The sequence below is a fragment of the Oncorhynchus clarkii genome, chromosome 6 (genome assembly GCF_045791955.1).
Source record: "Oncorhynchus clarkii lewisi isolate Uvic-CL-2024 chromosome 6, UVic_Ocla_1.0, whole genome shotgun sequence".
Taxonomy (NCBI): domain Eukaryota; kingdom Metazoa; phylum Chordata; class Actinopteri; order Salmoniformes; family Salmonidae; genus Oncorhynchus; species Oncorhynchus clarkii.
The window spans coordinates 33,943,804-33,969,423 of NC_092152.1; the positions used below are offsets into that span (position 1 = coordinate 33,943,804).

General features: G+C 40.0%; 1 protein-coding gene and 1 long non-coding RNA gene across 2 annotated transcripts; one reads left to right on the forward strand and one right to left on the reverse strand.

Annotated features, from left to right (window-relative positions):
* The first annotated feature begins 920 nt into the window (after positions 1-920).
* Positions 921-16,032, forward strand: LOC139411042 (uncharacterized). The gene is made up of 2 exons (XR_011634560.1): positions 921-1,061; positions 14,704-16,032. It is a non-coding gene; the product is annotated as an uncharacterized lncRNA (long non-coding RNA).
* LOC139411041 (uncharacterized) lies at positions 15,861-22,015 on the reverse strand. The gene is made up of 3 exons (XM_071156831.1): positions 21,493-22,015; positions 17,118-17,223; positions 15,861-16,811 (listed from the first exon to the last, which is right to left on the reverse strand). The coding sequence occupies exons 1-3, from the start codon at positions 21,612-21,614 to the stop codon at positions 16,440-16,442; spliced, it is 600 nt and encodes a 199-aa protein (XP_071012932.1). The 5' UTR covers positions 21,615-22,015; the 3' UTR covers positions 15,861-16,439.
* Between the last annotated feature and the right edge of the window lie 3,605 nt (positions 22,016-25,620).

Genomic DNA, 25,620 nt, shown 5'->3' on the forward strand with positions numbered 1-25,620 from the left:
TGTCCCTGCTCAAGAATCAAATGTACACTTTTCGGTTCACAATCTGTTTGACAAAATGTGTTTCATAGTTACAAATAAGGTCCGTCACCCTACCAAACTTCCCTGCTAAAACCTACTGTAGGTCTGTCTGCTGCCTTTTCGTTGTCACAGCCAAAATGTCAATCACCAAACGAGGTGACTAATTCAAGTGTGGATTAAATCGACTTTCGTCCATGCTGTACAACATTGTAAATAAAACAGCACTGCCGTGCTGCTCTTTTTATAGTTCTATAAACTCAGCGGGAACATGATTTCTCTCCATTCAACGCCACTCTAATCTCGATGGAGCGTTTCTTTAAAACATGCATCCAATCACTTTGATGCAATACATAACTTGACCAGTCATATGCTTCAATGTGCCTCGTTTTACAGTGCTTTGGGAAGACAGGACAATGATAGAGATTCCGCTAGTTATGTTAAATTGCAGGCGCAGATGCTCCGATTTTCAAAACCATTTGGTGCACAGTTGAAAAGTTAATGGACTAATTAGAAAAATAAAAGCAGTAATTTTCAATGAGATATAAGAGGTGTGCTGTGAGAGCATGAGAAGAGGGTCAAATGCGTATATCACGACCAATGCATGAGAATTGGCAGCTCTGACAGCTCATGTTTCTCATGTGTAGGACATAGAATGGCCTACAAACCTTTTCTGTATTGTTTCTTCTATGCTGTTGAAATTGAGGCCATTTATGAAGTTGACGTTAGTTGGCTGAGTGAAAGTAAATCAAGCGAGCATTTCACCAATTTGACTGCTGGACTACTTTAAAGCCCAAGTCAAACCCTGTTTACAAGGAAAGTCCCGTTGATGTTCGCCACGCAGTTATTATGATGATCAGCTGACACAAGCTAAATATTAGCACATGATGAGACATCTCAAAGTGAAACTTAACTTATCCAGTCAACTGGTTCAGTCGAAAGTGCACTAATACTCAACTTTGAGTGCTCTCAACACCTGCTGCGCATTGTTTAAAGAAAGATGTTGACTACCTCAACTTGACTCACGATCCTTATTATTCACCTAGGTAAGTTGTATGTACACCTTATTTTGATGTGGTAACACCTTTAAATGTAAGTATTTATAACACAGTATATTGCCGTTAGCCTTGCTTGGAAACCCGACGTTGAAGCATGCGCAGAACGATGTGTGCGTGTGTTCGGCAGGTATGCATGAGTCTCATGTATTTGGATCTTGTGCTCATGCTCCAGGTGATCTAAATCTGAATGCACTACCAGTGCTTTGAAAAGTTGATGTATTTATGCTTTCTTGTGGATATGTGTTCACGCGCCCACGGCCTAAAGGACCAGCCGCATGGACAACCGGTAAAGCAGCACGTCATTTTATTCAACATTCTGACATGTATAGATTGCGAGGAAACCTTCCTGACCCAAACTAAGATTTCTGCCCGTCGTAGAAATCAATGCAATTCAGCGGTTAACCTAGCTGTTGCTCTGTTATGAGTCTTGGACCCAATCCAATGATCATCCTTTTATGGAACTTGGCGCCTGCCTAAATAATGTGAAAGTAGCTTTTGAAGTATGTCATTGTTCTTCTGCCTATATTTATTGTCCGGACACAAATACAATCCCTATTTCCTACGGTTATAGTTTATTTTATGCATAATATGTCCTCAACGGGTTCGGTTTTTTTAAGCGCCACCAATTACTGTATGTAGTCTATCCCAGAACATTTTTACATGCAAGTGGTAAATTTAAGTATATAGCTAATTAGCCTACAATAATGAGATTTCAGCTGTGCTGAGCTGGGGCGTTTGTGGGAAGACCGACATGACTAAGTACTTTTGAGGTTGGGCCAATTCTTCAACTATATACATTTAGCTAGCTTACCTAACATTCACAATACGGTCAAATTAGCTGCATTATCCACATTGATAACTGTCAAAAACCGATTTGTTGTCAAACCGTTAAAAAGGTGAAACGTCACAACTCGGCTCGGCAACTCGGGTAACAACATTTTCTCCAAGTTTCCCACTTGTAATTACAATTTGGAAGGTCGTTCAAGTGAAACTTTCCAGTATGAACTCTGAGCTTCCGATAACTCCAATAGCATGTGAACGCCCCACTAGCCTTTTAGCTTTATTGGTATTTTATTACATTGCTATTATTATGTCATTTTATCACATGCTTGAATAATGTTAACATGATTGATAGCCAGGGTTGGGTAGGTTACTTCCTAAATGTAATGTCAGTTACTATTTACCTGTCCAAAATTGTAGTCAGTGAAAAGTTTTGGATTACCCAAACCCAGTAACGTAATCTGATTACATTCAGTTACTTTTAGATTACTTTCCCCTTAAGCGACATTAGAAGACACACGTATGTTACCAATTGAACTGCATCTATTGCAGGATAAATCGATGTTAAAGTTTACATAGCTGGCCATATATGGATGTTAAATTTAACTTCATGGTGTCACGCCCTGACCTTAGTTATCTTTGTTTTCTTTATTATATTGGTTAGGTCAGGGTGTGACAAGGGTGTGTGTTTTTGTCTTGTCTTGGTTTTGGGATTGTCTAGGTAAATGTAGGTCTATGGTGGCCTGAATTGGTTCCCAATCAGAGACAGCTGTTTATCGTTGTCTCTGATTGTGAATCCAATTTAGGTTGCCATTTTCCATTTTGGTTTGGTGAGTTATTGTCTATGTGTAGTTGCATGTCAGAACTAGTTGTTTATAGTGTGACGTTAATTTTGTTAGTTTGTTTAAGTGTTTTTTGTTAAATAAAATAAGAATGTATTCCAATCACACTGTGCCTTGGTCTCCTCGTTATGACGAACGTGACACATGGGTTGGTTATGTAGGCTTCTTCTAACCTATTGCTTTCTACTACATATAATAATAATACGATTAATAATACGATGAAAATCTTTATACTCTCTTTGGATAATTCATTCCAATCATTTAAAAGTTAACAGCAGGTATTTTGCATGTAAGTTTAAGTATTTTGATATGTTCACAAATATCTTTACATTAATAACCAAAGTCTATCAGAATTCCATATTTACAAGATCAAGGAGTATAACATTTATTGGAATGACTGGAAGTATAGATTAGCCTAATTGTTTTACCTGAGCATAACACCAAAACTAAGGACTTATTAGCCAGCCCTACTCTGTTGTTTTGGATTTTGTTGTTACAGAGGACTGATTGGGCTCATTGATTCGAGTTGAAAAATAAATGCTGCGCTTTGAGCATTTCTGAAAGTGCTATTTACATGTGAAATATGAATTCTGCATTTGTTATAGGTCTATTGTTTCACTTTTTGTTGGTGACTCTTTGATATCTTGATAATATGCAGCTGTTTAAAGGGCAAATCCACAGATTAAAAAATAACAAAACGATCGCCCCACCTCTGTTTTGGTAATAAATAAAAAACTGAGGGATGGGCATGGAGAAATTTAACCACTCAGAGAATAGACAGAACTATGGATGCAATGACTGACCATCCATGATATCAAAATTATTGTTTTAACCATGTTATACATTGTTTACATTTACAATGTTTACAAACATTGAAGATAAACAAGCTTATATTTTGAGTTCTCATGGAGTGTGACAGTTGAACTAAGCTCATGAGGCATTTATAAGTTATATTCTTCAAGAATCAATGGATAAAAATATATCCAAGTCCAGAAATGGATGTAGCGACTACAGATTTCCCTTTTAAGTCTATCAAAAGTGTCCGAGTTTGAACATGTGTCCATTAGGCCTATGGATTTAATGTTTTTGTCAGCATGAATTAGATTGTGCAATAAAAGCCCCACTTGAATTCCACAGGCTGGGATCGGCACTGTGCAGTTGTTGTAAGAGCACATTTTTCACTGGCTGTCCACTGGTTTAAAAAAATATATTGATAGGCTCCTGAGTGGCGCAGCGGTACATCTCAGTGCTAGAGGTGTCACTACAGCCCCTGGTTCGATCCCGGGCTGTATCACAACCGGCCATGATTGGGAGTCCCATAGGGCGGTGCACAATGGTCCAGCGGCGTCCAGTTTAGGGGAGGGTTTGGCCAGGGTAGGCCGTCAACTTCTTGAAATCAACCATTATTGGGTTCAAATATTTATATTTGTGAACAGCCATCCACAACAACCACAATCCGTAAGGCACAAATAGCTAAATGAGAGCAGCAGTGATTCACATCAATGTGCTATGTAGATAGCAATAATAAGTGACATCCAAATCGCCATAGACTACACCACTGCTGTCATACTTAACTCCAAGTGTTTATTCAAGTTGGATAATCTTTGGATGCCAACCGCAGTCGTACCATTGGAAGACATAGCTTGGACTGTGGCCTACAAAAACCTATTCCTGCTCTTTTCCCGCGATCCATTTTATCAGCATATCCATCAAACAATGGGAGATGTTTCTAACAACATTGTTTGGTGCGTGCAACATCATAGTGGCATCTCTGACGGACATATTCAATCAATCCCTATACCAGTCTGCTGTTCCCACATGCTTCAAGAGGGCCACCATGTTAAGGAGGACAATGCAAATAGTCCTGGTAGGCATTTTCAAGGGATATATAAAGTGATTGCCTATATATATATATATATTTTTTTTTTTAAATTTATGAAGTGACTGAAAATCATACAGACTGTGGCTCTAAGGCTGCCTTTACGCAGGGAACCCTGATTGGTCAAAATACCAATTAGTGTCAAAATGTGTAAATGCAGCCCAAGAGCCAGTCCTACGCTTCAATTTGGAGATGCATTTTTCTTCTCATTTGATAGGACAAACACAACTCCTGTATTAGCGGAAGAATGTTTCAGTTCTCATATTGACTTCTCTAACCCCAAACCCTAGTCTGCTTCGCAAGTGTTCCCGTAAGTCTTGTGATGTTGCTCCTCTTGGTTTAGAAAATATGTGGGATCCTCCTTATGGTGCCATTTCCGCATTCACATGCTAGTCAGAACTCAGACATGTCTTACTTGCTGATTCATTGAATGCAGGTAATGTCAGAGTTTCCTAGTTGGGACTAGCACATGAACGCAGCATTCCTCAGAAACTCAGATAAAAACGAGGTAAAATCATGTCTGAATAATCTGTCTCCATTGTGGAATAATTATAATGTTAAGGTAAGATTTAAATTAAGAAAGATGATCTGAGAGCAGTGCTGCCTTTCTTTCGATTTTCGAACGTTCTTCCTGTGTGGTGTTTTGGGAAAAACTGGTTACATCTTCAGCCAGTGCAGGAAAGATGCATCGTTAAAACACTCAAAAGTCTACAGCTTTACCGCATGCTTTCCAGTCAGAACAGTTAATGCATATATTATGACGACGTTTTGGTGTTCGGCAGGGGGTTTCTTCAGCTGTTTTGAGGCTTGTCGAAGTTCAGTAGCTTAAGTCTACGCCCCTTCGTGGGTGATTGGTCAACAGTAGGGATTCTTCAATTAATTCAACGGCAGATGACTAGTTTTCATGCACATTTTTTTACTTGAGAAATACTGCACCAAACATCTTAGTTAGATGTACATTGAGCGACTAAGACCTGCTCTGCAAAAACGTTGAAATTAATTAGATTTCTTGAGTTATCTTAGATTAAATCAGACTATTTTGAGGCAGTGTGCTGGCCACGGCAGTAATATTTCCTCGTTTTTCAAGCAAAGGTATTTTAATGAAGTCTGCGAGCACAGACGTTGACTTCGCCTAGCCAAATTCTGCTAGGAGCAAACCGAACCTATGTAATCGGATTAGAGGTCGACCGATTAATCGGAATTGCCGATTAATTAGGGAATGATTTCAAGTTTTCATAACAATCGGAAATCGGTATTTGTGGACACCGATTTGTATTATTATTATTCTTTTTTACACTTAAATTTAATCTTTATTTAACTAGGCAAGTCAGTTAAGAACACATTCTTATTTTCAATGACTGCCTAGGAACGGTGGGTTAACTGCCTCGTTCAGGGGCAGAACGACAGATTTTCACCTTGTCAGCTCGGGGGATCCAATCTTGCAATTAACTAGTCCAATGCAATAACGACCTGCCTCTCTCTCGTTGCACTCCACAAGGAGACTGCCTGTTACGCGAATGGAGCAAGGTAAGTTGCTAGCTAGCATTAAACTTATCTTATAAAAAAACAATCAATCATAATCACTAGTTAACTACACATGGTTGATGATATTACTAGATATTATCTAGCGTGTCCTGCGTTGCATATAATCTGACTGAGCATACAAGTATCTAAGTATCTGACTGAGCGGGGGTAGGCAGAAGCAGGCGCGTAAACATTAATTTAAACAGTACTTTGTTGCGTTTTGCCAGCAGCTCTTCGTTGTGCGTCAAGCATTGAAATGGCTAGCTAGTTAGCGCACGCTAATAGTGTTTCAAACGTCACTTGCTCTGAGCCTTGCATTGGTTGTATCCCTTGCTCTGCATGGCTAACGTTGCTTCGAGGGTGGGTGTTGTCGTTGTGTTCCTGGTTCGAGCCCAGGGAGGAGCGAGGAGAGGGACGGAAGCTATACTGTTACACTGGCAATACTAAAGTGCCTATAAGAACATCCAATAGTCAAAGGTTAATGAAATACAAATGGTATAGAGGGAAATAGTCCTATAATTCCGATAATAACTACAACCTAAAACTTCTTACCTGGGAATATTGAAGACTCATGTTAAAAGGAACCACCAGCTTTCATATGTTCTCATGTTCTGAGCAAGGAACTTAAACGTTAGCTTTCTTACATAGCACATATTGCACTTTTACTTTCTTCTCCAACACTTTGTTTTTGCATTATTTAAACCAAATTGAACATATTTCATTATTTATTTGAGGCTAAATTGATTTTATTTATGTATTATATTAAGTTAAGTGTTCATTCAGTATTGTTGTAATTGTAATTATTACAAATAAATAAATAAAAATGGCCAATTAATCGGTATCTGCTTTTTGGTCCTCCAATAATCTGTATCGGTATCGGCGTTGAAAAATCATAATCGGTCTACCTCTAATACAGATGCCTTTTGTTCCAACTCTATTGGGAAACCGGGCCATGGAAGAATAGCTCACAGTGTTGTGAGTATTTAGTCAGCCACCAATTGTGCAAGTTCTCCCACTTAAAAAGATGAGAGGCCTGTAATTTTCATCATAGGTACACTTCAACTATGACAGACAAAATGAGAAAAAAAATACAGAAAATCACATTGTAGGATTTTTTATGAATTTAAAAACATGATTTAAGTGAAGGATGATTTGTAATTCATATATACAGAATAAAAAACAGTACATCCTGCCAGCACGCCCACAAGAGAGCCACTCGGGCGAAGAATGAGGCGTAGAAGAGAGTGAGGAACGAGATGGGAGTAACAATCCAGGCTATTTGCTCTGAGACCAGCATAATAATGTAATGAAACAAGCAGCGAGAAGGTTTCTAACCCTCACATTCTAGCCCGAAGTCCAGCACGCTATCGACTATGTCCAAATGTATTGATTGGGGCCAATTGTGGCTAAAAACATTTTTATCAATTAGAATCTTGAACATGTGGAAAGGGGAAAAACTGTTATTATTAGTTTTTCACAAGTGTAGCAGGATGGGCTATTAGCTGAACAATAGACTATTCAACCTTTACTAAAGAATTGTCTAATAGCCGAGCTAGGTGTGAAACCCCCTCCCCAACTTGAGCTAGGTGTGAAACCCCCTCCCCAACTTGCAACAAATCATTTGTATCTATCTTTCCACACCTACCTACACACATGTTTGAAAACTTTTTATGGCTTCAGGGGCAGTATTGAGTAGCTTGGATGAATAAGGTGCCCAGAGTCAACGGCCTGCTCCTCAATCCCAGTTGCTAATGTATGCATATTATTCGTATATTTGGATAGGAAACACTGAAGTTTCTAAAACTGTTTGAATGATGTCTGAGTATAACAGAACTCATATGGCAGGCAAAAACGTTATTGAAGATGTATGATAACATCCTAAAGATTGATTCTATACTTAGTTTGAAATGTTTCTACGACCTGTAATATAACTTTTTGAACTTTACGTCCGATGTCCGGCTGGACCTGCACGAGCGTTTGGATTTGTGTACTAAACGCCCTAACAAAAGTAGCTACTTGGGCATAAATAATGGACATTATCGAATAAATCAAACATTTATTGTGGAACTAGGATTCCTGGGAGTGCATTCTGATGAAGATCATCAAAGGTAAAGGAATATTTATAATGTTTTGTCTGATTTCTGTTGACTCCAACTTGGCAGATGATTTAATTTTTCTTCTGAGCGCCGTTCTCAGATTATTGCATGGTTTGCTTTTTCCGTAAAGCTTTTTTGAAATCTGACACAGCGGTTGCATTAAGGAGAGGTATAGCTAGCTATAATTCCATGTGTAACACTTGTATTTTCATCAACATTTTATGATGAGTGTTTCTGTAAAATTGATGTGGCTATGCAAAATCACTGGATGTTTTTGGAACTACTGAACGTAAAGGGCCAATGTAAACTGATTTTTTAAATATAAATATGAACTTTATCAAACAAAACATACATGTATTGTGTAACAAAGTCCTATGAGTGTCATCTAATGAAGATCATCAAAGGTTAGTGATTAATTTCAACTCTTGTGCTTTTTGTGACTCCTATCTTTGGCTGGAAAAATGGCTGTGTTTTTCTGTGGCTTGGTGGTGAGCTAACATAATCATTTGTGGTGCTTTCACTGTAAACGCCTATTTGAAATCGGACACTGTGGTGGGATTAACAACAAGATTACCTTTAAAACGGTATAAGATACATATGTTTGAGGAATTTTAATTATGAGATTTGGGTTTTGAATTTGGCGCCCTGCACTTTCACTGGCTGTTGTCATATCGATCCCGTTAACGGGATTGCAGCCCTAAGAAGTTTTAATCTTCTGAAAGATTTAAAAAATATATGTATACAGTTGAAGTCGGAAGTTTACATACCTTAACCAAATACGTTTAAACTCAGTTTTTCACCATTTCTGACATTTAATCCTAGTAAAAATTCAGTTTTAGGTCAGTTAGGATCACCACTTCATTTTAAGAATGTGAAATGTCAGAATAATAGTAGTTATTTATTTCAGCTTTTATTTCTTTCATCACATTCCCAGTGGGTCAGACGTTTACATACACTCAATTAATATTTGGTAGCATTGCCTTTAAATTGTTTAACTTGGGTCAAACGTTTCGGGTTGCCTTCCACAAGCTTCCCACAATAAGTTGGGTGAATTTTGGCCCTTTCCTCCTGACAGAGCTGGTGTAATTGAGTCAGGTTTGTAGGCCTCCTTGCTCGCACACGCTTTATCAGTGCAAATTTTCTATAGGATTAAGGTCAGGGCTTTGTGATGGCCACTCCAATACCTGGACTTTGTTGTCCTTTAGCCATTTTGCCACAACTTTGGAAGTATGCTTGGGGTCATTGTCCATTTGGAAGACACATTTGCGACCAAGCTTTAACTTCTTGGTGACGGGGGCAGTATTGAGTGGCTTGGATGAAAAAGGTGCCCAGAGTAAACTGCCTGCTACTCTGTCCCAGATGCTAATATATGCATAGTATTAGTAGTATTGGATAGAAAACACTCTGAAGTGTCTAAAACTGTTTGAATGATGTCTGTGAGTATAACATAACTCATATGAAAACCTGAGACAAATCCAACCAGGCAGTGGGAAATCTTTTATTTAAGTGATTGCCTATCCAATATGCTGTGCCTATGGGGCCAGATTGAATTTCCCAAGGCTTCCAGCAGATGTCAATAGTATTTAGAAAGTTGTTTGAGGCTTCTATTGTGGAAGGGTGTCGAATAAGAGCTGTTTCAATAAGTGGACTAGGCTGAGGCCAATCAGTTGTTTATTGCATGGTCACGCGGGTGCACCGTTCCTTCTTTTTCCGCTGTAATGAATACGCTATTGTCCGGTTGGAATATTTTTGAAGATTTAATATAAAAAGACCCCATGGATTGATTGTAAACATCATTTGACATGTTTCTACAAACTGTAATGGAACTCTTTTGACATTTCGTCTGGATTTTGCGCTCGCGCATTGTGCCTTTTGGAATAGTGAACTAAACGCGCAAACAAAACAGAGTTATTTGGACATAAATGGGGACGTAATCGAACAAAACAAAAATGTATTGTGGGAGTCCTAGGAGTGCATTCCGACGAAGATCAGCAAAGGTAAGTGAAGATTTTTAATGCTATTTATGACTTTTGTTGACTCCACGGGTAACTGTATGGCTTGCTTTTGTGGCTGTTATTGTGCTTTTGCCGTAAAAGCTTTTTTGAAATCTGACACAGCGGATGCATTACGGACAGGTTCATCTTTAATTCTATGTAAAACATGTATCTTTCATCAAAGTTTATGATGAGTATTTCTGTTATTTGATGTGGCTCTCTTCAATTTCTCTGGATGTTTTGAAGGCATTTCTGAACATGGTTTTTGGATATAAATATGAACTTGATCGAACAAAACATACATGTATTGTGTAACATTGAGTCCTGGGAGTGTCATCTGATGAAGATTGTCAAAGGTTAGTGATTTTTATCTATATTTCTGCTTTTTGTGACACCTCTCTTTGGTTGGAAAATGGCTGAATGCTTTCTATGACTAGTTGCTGACCTAACATGATATGTTCTGCTTTCGCCGAAAAGCCTTTATGAAATCGGACACTGGTTGGATTAATGAGAAGTGTATCGTTAAAATGGTGTAAAATACTTGTATGGTTGAGGAATTTTAATTATGAGATTTCTGTTTTTGAATTTGGCGCCCTGCAATTTCACTGGCTGTTGGCGAGGTGGGACGCTAGCGTCCCGAATAATCCCAGAGAGGTTATCTTCTTGACTGATGTCTTGAGATGTTGCTTGAATATATCCACACAATTTTCCTGCCTCTTGATGCCATCTATTTTGTGAAGTGCACCAGCCCCTCCTGCAGCAAAGCACGTACCACAACATGAGGCTGCCACCCCGTGCTTCACGGTTGGGATGGTGTTCTTCGGCTTGCAAGCGTCCCCCTTTTCCTCCAAACATAACAATGGCCATTATGGGCAAACAGTTCTATTTTTGTTTCATCAGACCAGAGAACAATTCTCCAAAAAGTATTATATTTGTTCTCATGTGCAGTTGCAAACTGTAGTCTGGCTTTTTTATGGCGGTTTTGGAGCGGTTGCTTCTTTCTTGCCGAGCGGTCTTTCAGGTTATGTCGATATAGGACTCGTTTTACTGTGAATATAGATACTTTTGTACCTGTTTCCTCCAGCATCTTCACAAGGCCTTTTGCTGTTGTTCAGGGATTGATTTGCACTTTTCGCACCAAAGTACGTTAATCTCTAGGAGACCAAACGCGTCTCCTTCCTGAGCGGTATGCCGGCTGCGTGGTCCCATGGTGTTAATACTTGCGTACTAATGTTTGTACAGATGAACGTGGTACCTTCAGGCATTTGGAAATTTCTGCCAAAGATGAACCAGACTTGTGGAGGTCTACAATTTTTTTTCTGAGGTCTTGGCTGATTTATTTTTTAATATCCCATGATGTCAAGCAGAGGCACTGAGTTTTAAGGTAGGCATTGAAAGACATCCACAGGTACACCTCCAATAGGCTAATTGACATCATTTGAGTCAATCAGAAGCTTCTAAAGCCATGACATCATTTTCTGGAATTTTCCAAGCCGTTTAAAGGCACAGTCAACTTAGGGTATGTAAATTTCTGACCCACTGGAGTGATGCAGTGAATTATAAGTGAAATAATCTGTCTGTAAACAATTGTTGGAAAAATGACTTGTCATGCACATAGTAGATGTCCTAACCGACTTGCCAAAACTATAGTTTGTTAACAAGACATTTTTAGAGTTGTTGAAAAACTAGTTTTAATGACTCCAACCTAAGTGTATGTAAACTTCCGACTTCAACTGTATATTTGTCATGGCTCCCGAGTGGCGCAGCATCTTGGTGCAAGAGGCTTTACTACAGTCCCTGGTTTGAATTCAGACTGTATCACATCCGAACGTGATTGGGAGTGCCGTAGAGCGGCTCACAATTGGCCCAGCGTCATCCGGGTTTGTCCAGGGTAGGTCGTCATTGAAAAATAAGCATTTGTACTTAACTGACTTGCCTAGTTAAATAAAGGTTCAATTTATAAAAACATCTGGTGGCAACTGCAGCACAATCAATAGGAAGTGAACAGTGGCTGGTGCCTAAAAATATAGTCAACTTGTTTTATGCAGGTGTTGCACACCAACAGATGGAGAAAACCTACACCAGTCGAGCATTTCATTTCAACAATCTTCATTTTAATTTGACTTTACAAACAACAAGAGGGCTTAATTGGAGTCTATTTCTTTGGAGCCTAGACCTATATAAAATCACTTAACTGGCTGAGATAGTCTGAGGCATAACAGCCTAATAGAAGTATGATTTTTTTTGTTTGTCCTACTTACAATTGCAACTGGTCAAAAATGTAGCATCCTACATAAAACGATAATTTAAAGAAAAGTCTGCACGTTCGAACTAAAACAATGTAACTAATAATGAAAGCGCACATTTGTAAATCTCAAACTCTAAAAGTTTGTGTAAACACAATGTTTGTGACATTGTGTTTACAATAAAGAGTGTAGCCTATCATGCAAATGTTTCCTATTAGCAGGACAATAGACTTTTTATAGCCCGGCTACTGTTGTGGAAATCTCTCAACTCGCAATGTAATGTATTCGATGCTTAAGTACTCTAAAGTGTTACATATCTAACTCAAAACAGCATTTCTTCATCAACATCTTTATGCTTTCGTTAACCTTCTTGATCTTTGCCTTTATTTCTGTAGCAATTTTGAGAAAATTGCTCAAGGGCCACGGTTGATTCGTCTGTGAAGATGACATTCTTGAATGTTTCGCAAGTTTTGATCTAAGCCTGCAGGACGCAAAGTTCTTTGTTTGTCAGACAAATCGTAGGGTTGAAACTACAGAACAGTACAAAACAAGCGAACACACAGGGTTAATGTTCTGATTTAAAAAAAATATATATAATTTCTTACCGAGCCTTTCCATAAGTCCATGCAAGTTTCTTCAAGTGTCTTCTGACTGTAATTAGAGTGATGTTGTGCCGTAATGCCAGCAGATTACAGATTGCCTTTGCCGATTGCTCGTCATCTTCACGAACATAAGCAAGTCATGTCTGCTAAATAATCAATTTAGGTTTCTCCAGAAATAATTTGAAATAACAAACTGTCTTTCTTTACAAATTAGTGAGAATGTCTCACCCCATGTTCAAGAATGGCCTTTTTCTCACTCTAATATTAAAATGAAATCTCCAAAATATCGTTACTTTTTAAACAAAGCGATTTATAATTATGAATTAATTTAGAATTGTATAAAAGCCCGTTTAGGATCTGTGAGAATATAGATAATAATTTTGTCCTCCAATCCTCTAGATGTAATTATTGGCGGAGAGTCACGTCATTGAAAAACATATTCTGTAGGCGAAATTAGTCTCACTAGTGTTGAGTAATGTGCTGTTAAATGGTATTTATTTAAAGAGGATGTTGAGGTTAGAACTGTTTTTTTTGCACTGTTTCGCTCTGCTCTGGGGCAAGCATGGGGACTAGTCTTGATATATCAATGAGATTTTTATTTTCACTTAATCTCCGTTTGGGTATTGGCTAGACAATAATTAAAAAATTAGGGTGCAGAAATGTTATGCTCTTACACTCCATTATTTAACTAGGCAAGTCAGTTAAGAACAAATTCTTATTTACAAGGACAGCCTACTCCTTCCTCCTGTTGTACAGCACCATATTTTCCATTCCCATCCTAATGGAAACCCTGATGGTTTCGTTTTTTGTTTTTCTCTGAATAGAAACACCACAATATTAATCAAATTAATTAAGCCAAATTTCTTAAAATCAATCCCATATACTATGTTATTACAAAAAAAGGTATTAAATTCTCTGGTAATGCTAATACGGAAGACTATCAAATGCTTCTCTAAGATGCCCTCTGGTGGTCAAACTAGCAATAACTTGCGTTAACAGAAAAAATGGCTGACAAATAGATAACGTGCCACGGAATGCTGCAGCAGCCCGCAAGGTGTGCCGCAGTATGACGCAACTTTTAAAGGAGGAACCACTGTAATAGTGAAGACATCAAAACTATGAAATAACACAATGAATCATGTCGAAACCAAAAAAGTGTGAAACAAATCAAAATATATTTGAGATTATTCAAAGTAGCCAGCCTTTGCCTTGATGACAGCTTGATGAAAACACCTAAAATAATTGCACTACATCACTGGCCACCAGGCAGGCCAAAACTCCATCACACCAAAACGTGCTGAAATTTTTGTTGGTCTTTTCAAACGGTTCGTACACTGAGGGCATTATCATCCTAATCACAGTATTATTCTAACCTCGTAGTGTGGAAAGAGGATAATCACGTTTTTGACTGCACTGGGCCTTTAAGATCTTTGATAGGCTGATGTGTAATTTGTTACAGGAAATCACTGTCAGCTGGTGAGGTTAGCATAGGGCTAACATGTGGCAGGTTATCTGATAGAACACTACATTGTAGCTGGTCCCATCGCATGCAACTACGTCGAGGATTGTAATTGGTTGATGCACATTTTTGAGAAAAACGTTAGGTTTAACTTTTTCTAATGTCCAAGTATAGACCCCTCTATCTTATTTATTTACTTTCTCCACAGTACCCCAACTCGAGGCAAGAAGAGGTAGTGAAAGTGCACTGACTCCTACAGGCTCCTCGTGATGGTTCTCTCAACCATGGAGCACAGCACCAGAAGACCTCCACGCTGCTGGCCTCCGGTGGCTCTTTTCCTCGTCTTCATCCTCACCCAGCAGCTCTACGCCCTCATCGTGTTACACGGCCAGTTGGTCAGCTCTAGTGAGGCCAACATCAGCCCTTTCAACTTCTGCCTCCAGGGACAAGATGTTGGAGTTACCTGTGATGATCAACACAACAACATGGCTACCACCGCTGGTGTATTAGTGGATATACTCAGGGTTCTGGTCATTATGAGTCTGTATATTCCACTGGTGCTGGTGCCCTTTGCCCTCATGGCCTTTCTGTTTGCAGTCTGCTGTGATGACAGAGGGGTGTTGTGGTTCAGTGTCAGCTGTCTGGCTGCTTCCAGCCTACTGATGCTTGTGGGCCTCTGTGTGTTTGTGGGGCTCCACTTTAACTATGTGTCATTGGCTGGTATGACAGCAGGGTACTATGTCTGTGTGTTTGTTAATGCTGAGCTGGTTACAGCAGCTGTACTGACCTGGATGACAGGGAGGCGGCAGCTAAGAGATAAGACGACATCCAATGATAACTAATAACCCAGTGGAGAGGCTTGCTGGTAACCAACAAGGGATTGTCCTCCCCAGTGTTCAAATAAGAGGAAATGTTCAGCAACCCCTAACTGGTCAGGAAAAACAAGTCAACTTTTGAGTTTTTCAATGTGTTCAACATGATCAACCAAAAGGGTGTATGACTGTCTATATAATGTTTTCAAAACATACTATTCATAACTTTATTTAGTCTGTTTTCATGTTTGTGTTCTGTTCTGTACATATATGCATATTTTAAATCAAATTAAGTTTCCAATATAAACTCTGATACAGAGATACTTTACTCTTTGACTACTACTACTACTACTATAGTCCTACTGTACTGTGGTCGGTAATGTTGACGACAAAAATGCTACAGTCATTTTAATAAATCGACCACTAGCCTAAGTAATTAAAAAGGATATTGCATACGTTTTGGCTAACTGTCATGTTCCAGTAAATGAGTGTGATAACCTACTTTACCTTATAATCATTGTTAAGTTAAAACCACCAATTTTGCTCACGAGTCTCAAATGTACATGATTTATTCATCAAAATTGTGAAGTGTATGACATGCCTGTTGATCATAAGCCTATGTTGATGGTCAACAAAGATGTCTCTAATTTCTGTGAAAACCAAAAAAGTGACATATTGCAGCTTTAAAAATAAAATAAATTGAATCAATAAAAGTGCCTTGAGAATATCCCAGTAGTCACATTTTATTCTTCAATCAAAATTATATATTTTTGGTTTCTATTACAAAGTATGTCATTGCCCTTTTACTGCTCTTAAAGGGGAAACTATCTTGAGCAGTTGCGCCTAATATTGTACACATCATTAGTTGCACCTTGTTTTTAGGCCCAATGCCTTTTCTAAGACGGTGCATAAACACTTCACAGATTAAACCTAATCCTGTATTCATAAATGCTTTCAATGGAGATGTATTTACTAACATTACCAAGAACCCACTATAAATCATTCATGTTATGGGTCCCATTTGCCCCCATTGACTATTTTTAATATACTCTAGTCTACATGACCTCACTGTGTATCCCCCCCCCATCTTAGTTTGTAAGGAAAGCATCTCAAAGTGTTCTGTGGTTTATCATCAGGTGAAGAATATCTCCCTTACAAGCCTGAGGGCATCATCGTCTGCTGTGGGAGACTGTGACCGTGAGTGGTCCTCTGCTCCAACATCCTGAGCCAAATCCCCTGGACCATCAGCATCGTCGTGACCTGGTCCTGAACTCTGACCCTCAGGTCCCTGCTCTGTGTTGTTATTGTGAGTGTTGTTGTTTTGAGCGTACAGTAGAGTGTCCTCCTCGGCTACATCGATGTCCGTTTCTGAGACATACGTCCTCTCCTGTGCATCAGAGTCTGAGGACTCCGCCACCACGTCCAACTCAGACAGCCTCCTCTTCTTCTTCTTGACACAGTTGTTTTTTGCATTCATAGAGCAGCCCACCACACTCATTTTGACCTATACAGGGTGAATTGGATAAAACAGACAGAAATAGCTCAGTTATATCCACTAGGAATGATTTAAACCTCCCCCACCAGATGTTTCACAATTTTGTTGTAGCCCTGAACTAGCTCACCTGAGTCACCTATTCAAAGGCATGATGATTACCTGAGGAGTAGAATCAGGTGTGCTAGCTCTGGATTAGATCAAATAACAGCTGGAGGTCCCCACTAGAGGTCCTTCATACTGTGGTCTAAGCTAGTTAGCTGCAACCCCCCCCCCCCTACCCCTCAGTGAATCATCGCCCAGTCTATGGAACATCACCTGTTTGTCATCATGACGAGCTCCATCTTCTCCACCTCCAAAATCATTCAAATAACTGACAGCTGCCTCCACCAGCTCCTTTTCATTCATGCAGTAGAAGGCCACTCTGGACAGCAAGAGAGGGAAAATTAAGTCAGGTTACTTTTAGTTGAAAAATAGAAAAGTTAGTGGTTGAAACCACACTCTACAGAAAACAATTGCCGTTTTGAAAATGCAGTAAAATTGCACTAATTGTGGTATTTTTCAGAATAAACTGCAAAATTACTGCACTAAAAAACTTATTTTGGAAGCAATATATAACTGCAGTACAGTGTATTGCAGCTATACTGCGTTCTGACCAGTGGATGCTCCTCAGAGGAGAAAGGGGAGGACCATTCTCCTCAGTGAATTTCATAAAAAATTACAATTGTAAAACATTTTAAAAGTTATCCTTCTTAGATAAAACTATAAATATAATCACATCAAATAATTGATTAAAACACACTATTTTTGTGAGGATTGAAAATATGCTTGGCCTATCATGGGGGTGTCTGTGTATGTTAAAAGCTACATTTTGCAACATATGGTGTGACTAGCGGAAAGGCTGTGGCTGGCCTTGAGGTGTAGGCAGCTATCATGAGTTGTGGGAGACACGTACAGAACGTAGGCAGTTAAGCAGACTGTCTTTTGTTAGAACTCAAACTTAGAAATAACAGGAAACAGATAACGGTGTCTAGGGTGTGAGCGCATGGATATTCTACACAGCAACAGTTACCGTACATGTATCAACTGGAGCGCCCGGGGGCTGGTACCAGCTCGTGCTCCAACAATCAACGATAGGCTGGGTGAGTCTAAACCACGCCCAGTCTCTACTCTGCGACAGGCCGGCTCGGAAGCAGGAACTACTTCTGTCAGAGTATATTATAATAATTTTGTCCGGAACAAGTTCAGTTCTCTGTTTGCCCTGCGAGGTGTGACAGAGAGCCCGTATATACAAAAATTGCATTTACCACTTATTGCTTAGCTAATAAAAAATATTTTAGCATACAATCGGTGACTCAATGTCATATTTATCCTGATACCAGATTCGAATTGATGCAACCCTAACATTTTGCAAAAAGTCTACAGTAGCCTCAGCAGCACTCTGTAGAGTAGCACCATGGTGTAGCCAGAGGACAGCTAGCTTTCACCTTCCTCTGGGTACATGGACTTCAATACAAAACCTTGGGAGGCTCATGGTTCTCACCCCCTTCCATAGACTTACACCAACCATCCTTTCTTAAAGTATAAGTCGCGGACCTGTTAATGGTGGGTCGCGACGTGTCAGAGTAAATGTATAATTAATTACAGGAATTGATTTGGCCAAGTCTCTTCTCAGCAGCGGTCTCTGCTCTGTTTGGCAGCTGCACAAGTGTGACAGGGAGATGCCTGTGTGCTTCGCAGTTTACCAGATCCTTTTTCTGTAGTTTTCTTGAAGATCACTCCGCGACACACACAATGCAGTGCTGTCGTTCAGCAGCAGATGATGCGCTGCCTGCCACTGACTTGTCATTCCCACTTGCCATCACTCACCGCTGTCATCAAATGGATTCATGCTAGCTACAAGTTCTGACTGAGCTCAATTGTCATGAAACGCATATACAGCGATGAGTTTCTCTCTTTTCATACAAACTTGTAACGAGGAGCGACCACAATGTGTTTTGTGTGGGGAAGTGCTTAGTAATGAGTCTCTCAAAACTAACAAATTAATAAAACGACACTTCCTGACCAAACATCCACAGCATGATGGCAAACCCAGGGAGTTCTTTGAGAACAGAGCAGAATGCTTCAGGAAACAGTGATTCGACAATGGAAAAGTAAGTCAGCTAGCAAGGCATTGTTGTCATTTTATAACAGGTGATTGATTATAAGCAGAAAAAAGGGAGCACTAACTATCTCTCATCATAGTAGATGTGAGTTTCTCTTTCAAACAATCCCCTGGCCTTGTACACAGCTAATAGCTAACATTCACCAAGGCAAGCAAGCTACTGTTAGTGCAACCCTAGTAACAGTACAGATTAAAATAAAATGATCAGGCCTACTGTACATCAAAATGGATCCCAGAATATACATGCTTGTTGAAAACTTCAACCAGCTACACACCTCTCATTAGGACTGTGTGTGTGTGTGTGTGTTTTCTGGTCTACATCTGTGTGATGTGATCAATCAGTTTATTCCAGTTTAGAATAAAAAAATATGTATTGTATTTTAACAGCAACAGTTCCAACCTAGACTTTCTTTCAACAATAATTTATACAGTAAGATGTACAGTAGGCCTGATTATTTTTCATCTGTACTGTTACTTAGGGTTGTGTAACCGGTGTGAACTGGCTAGCTAGATAGCGGGGTGTGCGCTAATAGCGTTTCAATCGGTGACATCACTCGCTCTGAGACCTTGAAGTAGTTGTTCCCTTGCTCTACAAGGGTCGTGGCTTTTGTGGAGCGATAGGTAACAATGCTTCGAAGGTGACTGTTGATGTGTGCAGAGGGTTTGGGGCAAGGGACGGAAGCTATACTGCTATACTATACATTGGTGCTGTGACCCAGATCACTGGTTGCTGTAGAAAAGGAGGTCAAAAAGGAGGGTGAGTGTAACCAGTGTGAAATGGCTAGCTAGTTAGCGGGGTGCGTGCTAATAGCATTTCAAATCGGTGACATCACTCTCTCAGACCTTGAAGTAGTTGTTCCCTTGCTCAGCAAGGGCCGTGGCTTTTGTGGAGCGATGGGTAACAATGCTTCGAGGATGACTGTTGTCGGTGTGTACAGAGGGTCCCTGGTTCGAGCCCAGGTAGGGGTGAGAGGAGAGGGACGGAAGCTATACAGTTACAATTGCACTATCAAAAACTGCCTGTGTGTGTGTACATCTGTGTGATGTGATCAATAAGTTTATTCCAGTTCAGAATTAAAAAGATTTATTGTATTTTAACAGCAACCTAGAAAAGTTCCAACTGAGACAGATATGTAAGAGTGTTTTTAATGGTGGAAAATAAACCTGAATAGATATTTATATGGATATTTAATTTCAATGTTATTTGTTTGTCTATTTTGCATTTGTTTTAGGCATAAGGGCAATGAAATGTACCAATATTTATTTATAGTTGCATATTTTCCTAAGCGTGAATTTCTCATTTGTGTCCCAGGCTGAAAAAGTTTAAGAACCCCTGATTTACACAGTAATTATGACAATTTCCGGAGGACGTCCTCCAGCCTATCAGAGCTCTTGAAGCATGAACTGACATGTTGTCCACCCAATCAATGGATCAGATATTTAATCTAGTACTGAAAGCATAAACTACAGCTAGCTAGCACTGCAGTGTATCAAATGTGGTGAGTAGTTGACTCAAAGAGAGAAAGACAACAGTTAACAAATACATTTCTTCCAAAATGAAGGAGAAGCAAGATAAAAATATATAGAGGGGGGATTGTCATTTTTTCCACTTTCAGTTTCACTTACTTAGCTAGCAAATGCAGCAAGCTAGTTTAGCCTACCTAAACAACCTGCTTTCCAACACAACACTGGAACTCTTCCAAATCAAGGTAAGCTTTTGGTATTATAAATTATTGCCACCAGGGCCCACCGTTGTAACTGCTTACTGACTGTGCCGTTACTCTATGATTGTAGCGGGTTTACTAACGCCTTAGTTCCATTAGCTATGCTGACTATGACGTTACTTTAGCTAATATACTCCAGCTAATATGGTGACAACGATGAAGGCTGTGTATGGGGGTTTGGCTTGGAAATGTTTTTTCGCCTGGTCACATACAGCTGATGTGTTGTGCATTGAAGTCCACAAGCGAAGAGGTGTCACACCTGTGTGCACCCTACGTTGTAAACTTTAATTCATAGGCTAGGTTGTAGCAACCTCATGATGGATATAGGGGAAATTCGAGTATCATGTAGTAGCCGAAACCTATCGCTGTAACTAACATTGAACTGGGTGAATGGAACAGGAATGAGTCATCCAATATTCTGTAATAGAAATAAAGCCATGCTCATTAAAAAAAAACGTCCTAATCTTAAACGGCACTGTCTGACCGCAACTGATTCTGACTGCAATGTTTTTCGTAAGGGCACTGCCCACCTATAGTATAGGTATTATTTCATATCTCAAGAATATCAGGTTAATTTGTCCTTTGATGAAACTACACTGCCCACCTTTCAACTCGTTTCCTCGTTCTCTTTCTTGCCTGAAGTTATCCTCTTCAGTGTCTCCTTATCTTTCACTCTGTCCTCATCCTTCCTTGCCATCCAAGACGGTTGTTCCCGCCGCTTTCCTGCCCACCTATAGTATAGGTATTATTTCATATCTCAAGAATATCAGGTTAATTTGTCCTTTGATGAAACTACACTGCCCACCTTTCAACTCGTTTCCTCGTTCTCTTGCCTGAAGTTATCCTCTTCAGTGGCTCCTTATCTTTCACTCTGTCCTCATCCTTCCTTGCCATCCAAGACGGTAGTTCCCGCCGCTTTCCTGCCATGTCAACGATGTACTGTATGCTCAGTTTAAAGTAGTACAGAAATACGACTAAAATACCGTGTTTATATCATAACTCCGTGAATTTTCGATGTAATTTCACAACTTCTATTTTTTTCCGGTTTGATACGTCCGCAGCCGTAGGGAGGATATACTTGTGAGGAGATGGGAAACTCCGTTGGTATCGTATTAAGGCCCCTTGTGTGCGTTGCCAACCCGTCGTCAATGGACCAGAAATACGACTAAAATACCGTGTTTATATCATAACTCCGTGAATTTTCGATGTCATTTCACAACTTCTATTTTTTTCCGGTTTGATACGTCCGCAGCCGTAGGGAGGATATACTTGTGAGGAGATGGGAAACTCCGTTGGTAATCGTATTAAGGCCCCTTGTGTGCGTTGCCAACCCGTCGTCTGCGCGTTGCATTCTGGGCGATTCTGTGACAATTAGAACTCTCCTTCAAGGAGTCAGTTGAGCGCCAGCTCCAAAAAACATCCATTAGCATGAATTTCGTCAACAAGAAGTACAACATTGAAAATCTTTTCCGAGATATGAGATAATTAACTTGTCTGTAATATCGTATAGCTTTGGAATCGTGACATTGCGTACTTTCGAAGAAAATAGCCAAATTAAGGATGGATTGCGTTACAATTAGTTTAGCAACCGCGTGACGCACCATAGAACGTGAACACGATTGGTCGACATTCTGCTGGTGAGGTGTTATGATGGTCTTCCGGTAATTGCCATTAGGATCACTATCTCCTTTCTCTGAAATCTCTGATTACATACGCCTCGCGTCCTCTCCTTTCCCCATTGGATACATTTAGAGGGACTTCTGGCTTTCTCATCCAATGGGTCTTGAGAAGGAGACGAGGAGCGAGGACGCGATAAATGTTTGAGATATTTCCATTTGTATACATATCGAAAGTTCTAACCATAGCCATTCATTGCTTAGCTTAGAGTGCCATGTTGCGGACAAGAAGAGAAACACTACAATGTGCGTAATGCATCTGTAGTTTAGTTTCTATGATGTTATTGTAAAGTCACGACCAAAGAAAATGGTAAAATGTTTATTATATACTGAACACAAATAAACGCAACATGCCATGCATTCATTGATTTTACTGAGTTACAGTTCATATAAGGATATCAGTCAATTTAAATAAATTAATTCGACACTAATCTATGGATTTCACATCACTGAGAGTACAGATGTGCGTCACAGATACCTTAAATGGGTCTCACAAAGGGCCTCAGGGTCTCGTCACGGTATTTTTTTGCATTCAAATTGCCATTGATAAAAATGCAATTGTGTTCGTTGTCCGTAGCTTATGCCAGCCCATACCATAACCCCACCACCACGGGTCTAGCACTGTTCACAACGTTGACATCAGCAAACCGCTCGCCCACATGACGCAATAGACGTGGTCTGCGATTGAGGCCGGTTGGACGTACTGCCAAATTCTCGAAAACAAACAGATGTTAGAGGTTTATGTTTGAGAAATAAACATTACATTCTTTGGCAACAGCTCTGGTGGACATTCTACAAGTCAGCATGACAATTGTGTGCTCCCTCAACTTGAGACATCTGTGGCATTGTGTTGTGTGACAACTGCACATTTTACAGTGGCCTTTTATTGTCCAGCACAGCACAAGGTGCACCTGTGTAATTATCATGCTGTTTAATCAGATTATTGATATGCCACACCTGTCAAGTGGATGGATTATCTTGGCAAAAGAGAAATGCTCACTAAGTGGATGTATACAGATTTGTGCACAACATTTGAGAGAAATAAGCTTTTTGTGGGATCTTTTAATTCAGGTCATGGGATAAACACTTTTTACATGTTGCGTACATATTTTTGTTCAGTGTAATTGAACTTTTTACAGCTCCTAGACGGTTGCTTTTATAACAACCATCTGTGTTTATATGAAGTATAATTTGGGATTTCTTCAAGTCTTCTACACTAGATGGAGTCTTTGAGACCCTTCCTTCATATTACAGTGTGGCCATCCATTTTAAAGTGATAGTTCACCCAAATTAGAAAATTACATTGGTTTAATTACCCTGTAAGCAATCTATGGACAAGTCATGACAGCAATCCATACTTTGGTTTTGTTTCCCTGGCACTGTTTCCATGATTTAGCATTTGTGGCACAAATCCCTTTTAAGCCATAGGACTGATATGAGCATTTTTCCCGCATCTTATTCAAAACATCTATACGTGACTTTGCTGAGCTTCACAATCAATTTTAGATAAATGCTAGCATCCATCCCATGACTTGAATGGGATTTGTGCCACAAATGCTAAAACGTTAGCATGTGGAAACCAATTGATTGCTGTCATACCTTGTCCATAGACTGCTTACAGGGTACAGAAACCAACGTGTTATTTAGTAATTTGGGTGAACTATCCTTTTAAACCATCTATGGGCCTAGTATATTGAACACAATCAATACATATTACCACTTTTTAAAGCACATTCACTCACTTTCATACAATAAAACCCCACACAAACATCCCAAAATGAATACTTTACACCACGTCAAGAGTTTATTTGACTGTATTTCAGAATAATTTTCGGTAAACAAGTTTTTTGCTATTTTTCTTTCACAAAATGTAATATATCCGTACTGTCGCATTTCATAAAAATAGTTGTTCACTTCGGTCTTTGGAACTACAGTATCAACCATTGGCTGATGCTTGCAACGTCTGAGCAGGGGAACGCGACCCATATGATATAGCAATCTGATGCCCAACTGCTCAGACGATGATTTGGCACACAATCAATCAAATGTATTTATAAAGCCCTTTTTACATCAGCCGATGTCACAAAGGACTTTACAGAAACCCAGCCTAAAACTCCAAACAGCAAGCAATGCAGATGTAGAAGCACGGTGGCTAGGAAAAACTCCCTAGAAAGGCAGGAACCTAGGAAGAAATCTAGAGAGGAGCCAGGCTCTGAGAGGTGGCCAGTCCTCTTCTGGCTGTGCCTGGTGGAGATTATAAGAGTACATGGCCATTAAGGCCAGATTGTTCTTCAAGATGTTCAAATGTTCATAGATGACCAGCAGGGTCAAATAGTAATCACAGTGGTTGTAGAGGGTGCAACAGGTCAGTGCCTCAGGAGTAAATGTCAGTTGACTTTTCATATCTGAGCATTCAGAAGTCGAGACAGCAGGTGTGGTAGGGAGAGAGAGACAAAAACAGCATGTCCAGGACAAGGTAGCACATCCGGTGAACAGGTCATGATTCCTTAGCCGCAGGCAGAACAGCTGAAACTGGAACAGCAGCACGACCAGGTGGACTGGGGACTGCCAGGAGTCATCAAGCCAGGTAGTCCTGAGGCATGGTCCTAGGGCTCAGGTCCTAGGAGAGAGAGAGAGAGAGAGAATTAGAGGGCGCATACTTAAATTCACACAGGACACCAGATAAGACAGGAGAATTTCACCAGATATAACAGACGGACCCTAGCCCCCCGGCACATAGACTATTGCAGCATAGATACTGGAGTCTGAGACTGGGGATCAGGGGACACTGTGGTCCCGTCCGACGATTACCCCGGACAGGGCCAACCAGGCAGGATATAACCACACCCACTTTTCCAAAGCCCAGCTCCCACACCACAAGAGGCAGATCAAAAGACTTGAGACATGGATTGTGTATGTGTGCAATTCAGAGGGTAGATGGGCAAGACAAAAAATGTAAGTGCCTTTGAACGTGGTATGGTAGTAGGTACCAGAAGCACTGGTTTGTGTCAAGAACTGCAACGCTGCTGAGTTTTTCATGCTCTACAGTTTCCCTTGTGTATCAAGAATGGTCCACCACCCAAAGGACATCCAGCCAACTTGACACAACTGTGGGAAGATTTGGAGTCAACATGTGCCAGCATCCCTGTAGAACGCTTTCGACACCATGTAGAGTCCATGCCCTGACCAATTGAGGCTGTTCTGAGGGCCAAAGGGGGTGCAACTCATTATTAGGAAGGTGTTCCTAATGTTTGGTA

Bases quoted from the DNA above. Each gene is read 5' to 3' on its own strand.
- LOC139411041 (XM_071156831.1), bottom strand. From the start codon at position 21,614: ATGGCAGGAAAGCGGCGGGAACTACCGTCTTGGATGGCAAGGAAGGAT. The intron at 17,224-21,492 runs GTGGGCAGTGTA...CTTGCTGTCCAG, and splicing joins ACGAGGAAACGAGTTGAAAG to AGTGGCCTTCTACTGCATGA. The intron at 16,812-17,117 runs GTGATGTTCCAT...CACCCTGTATAG, and splicing joins CTCGTCATGATGACAAACAG to GTCAAAATGAGTGTGGTGGG.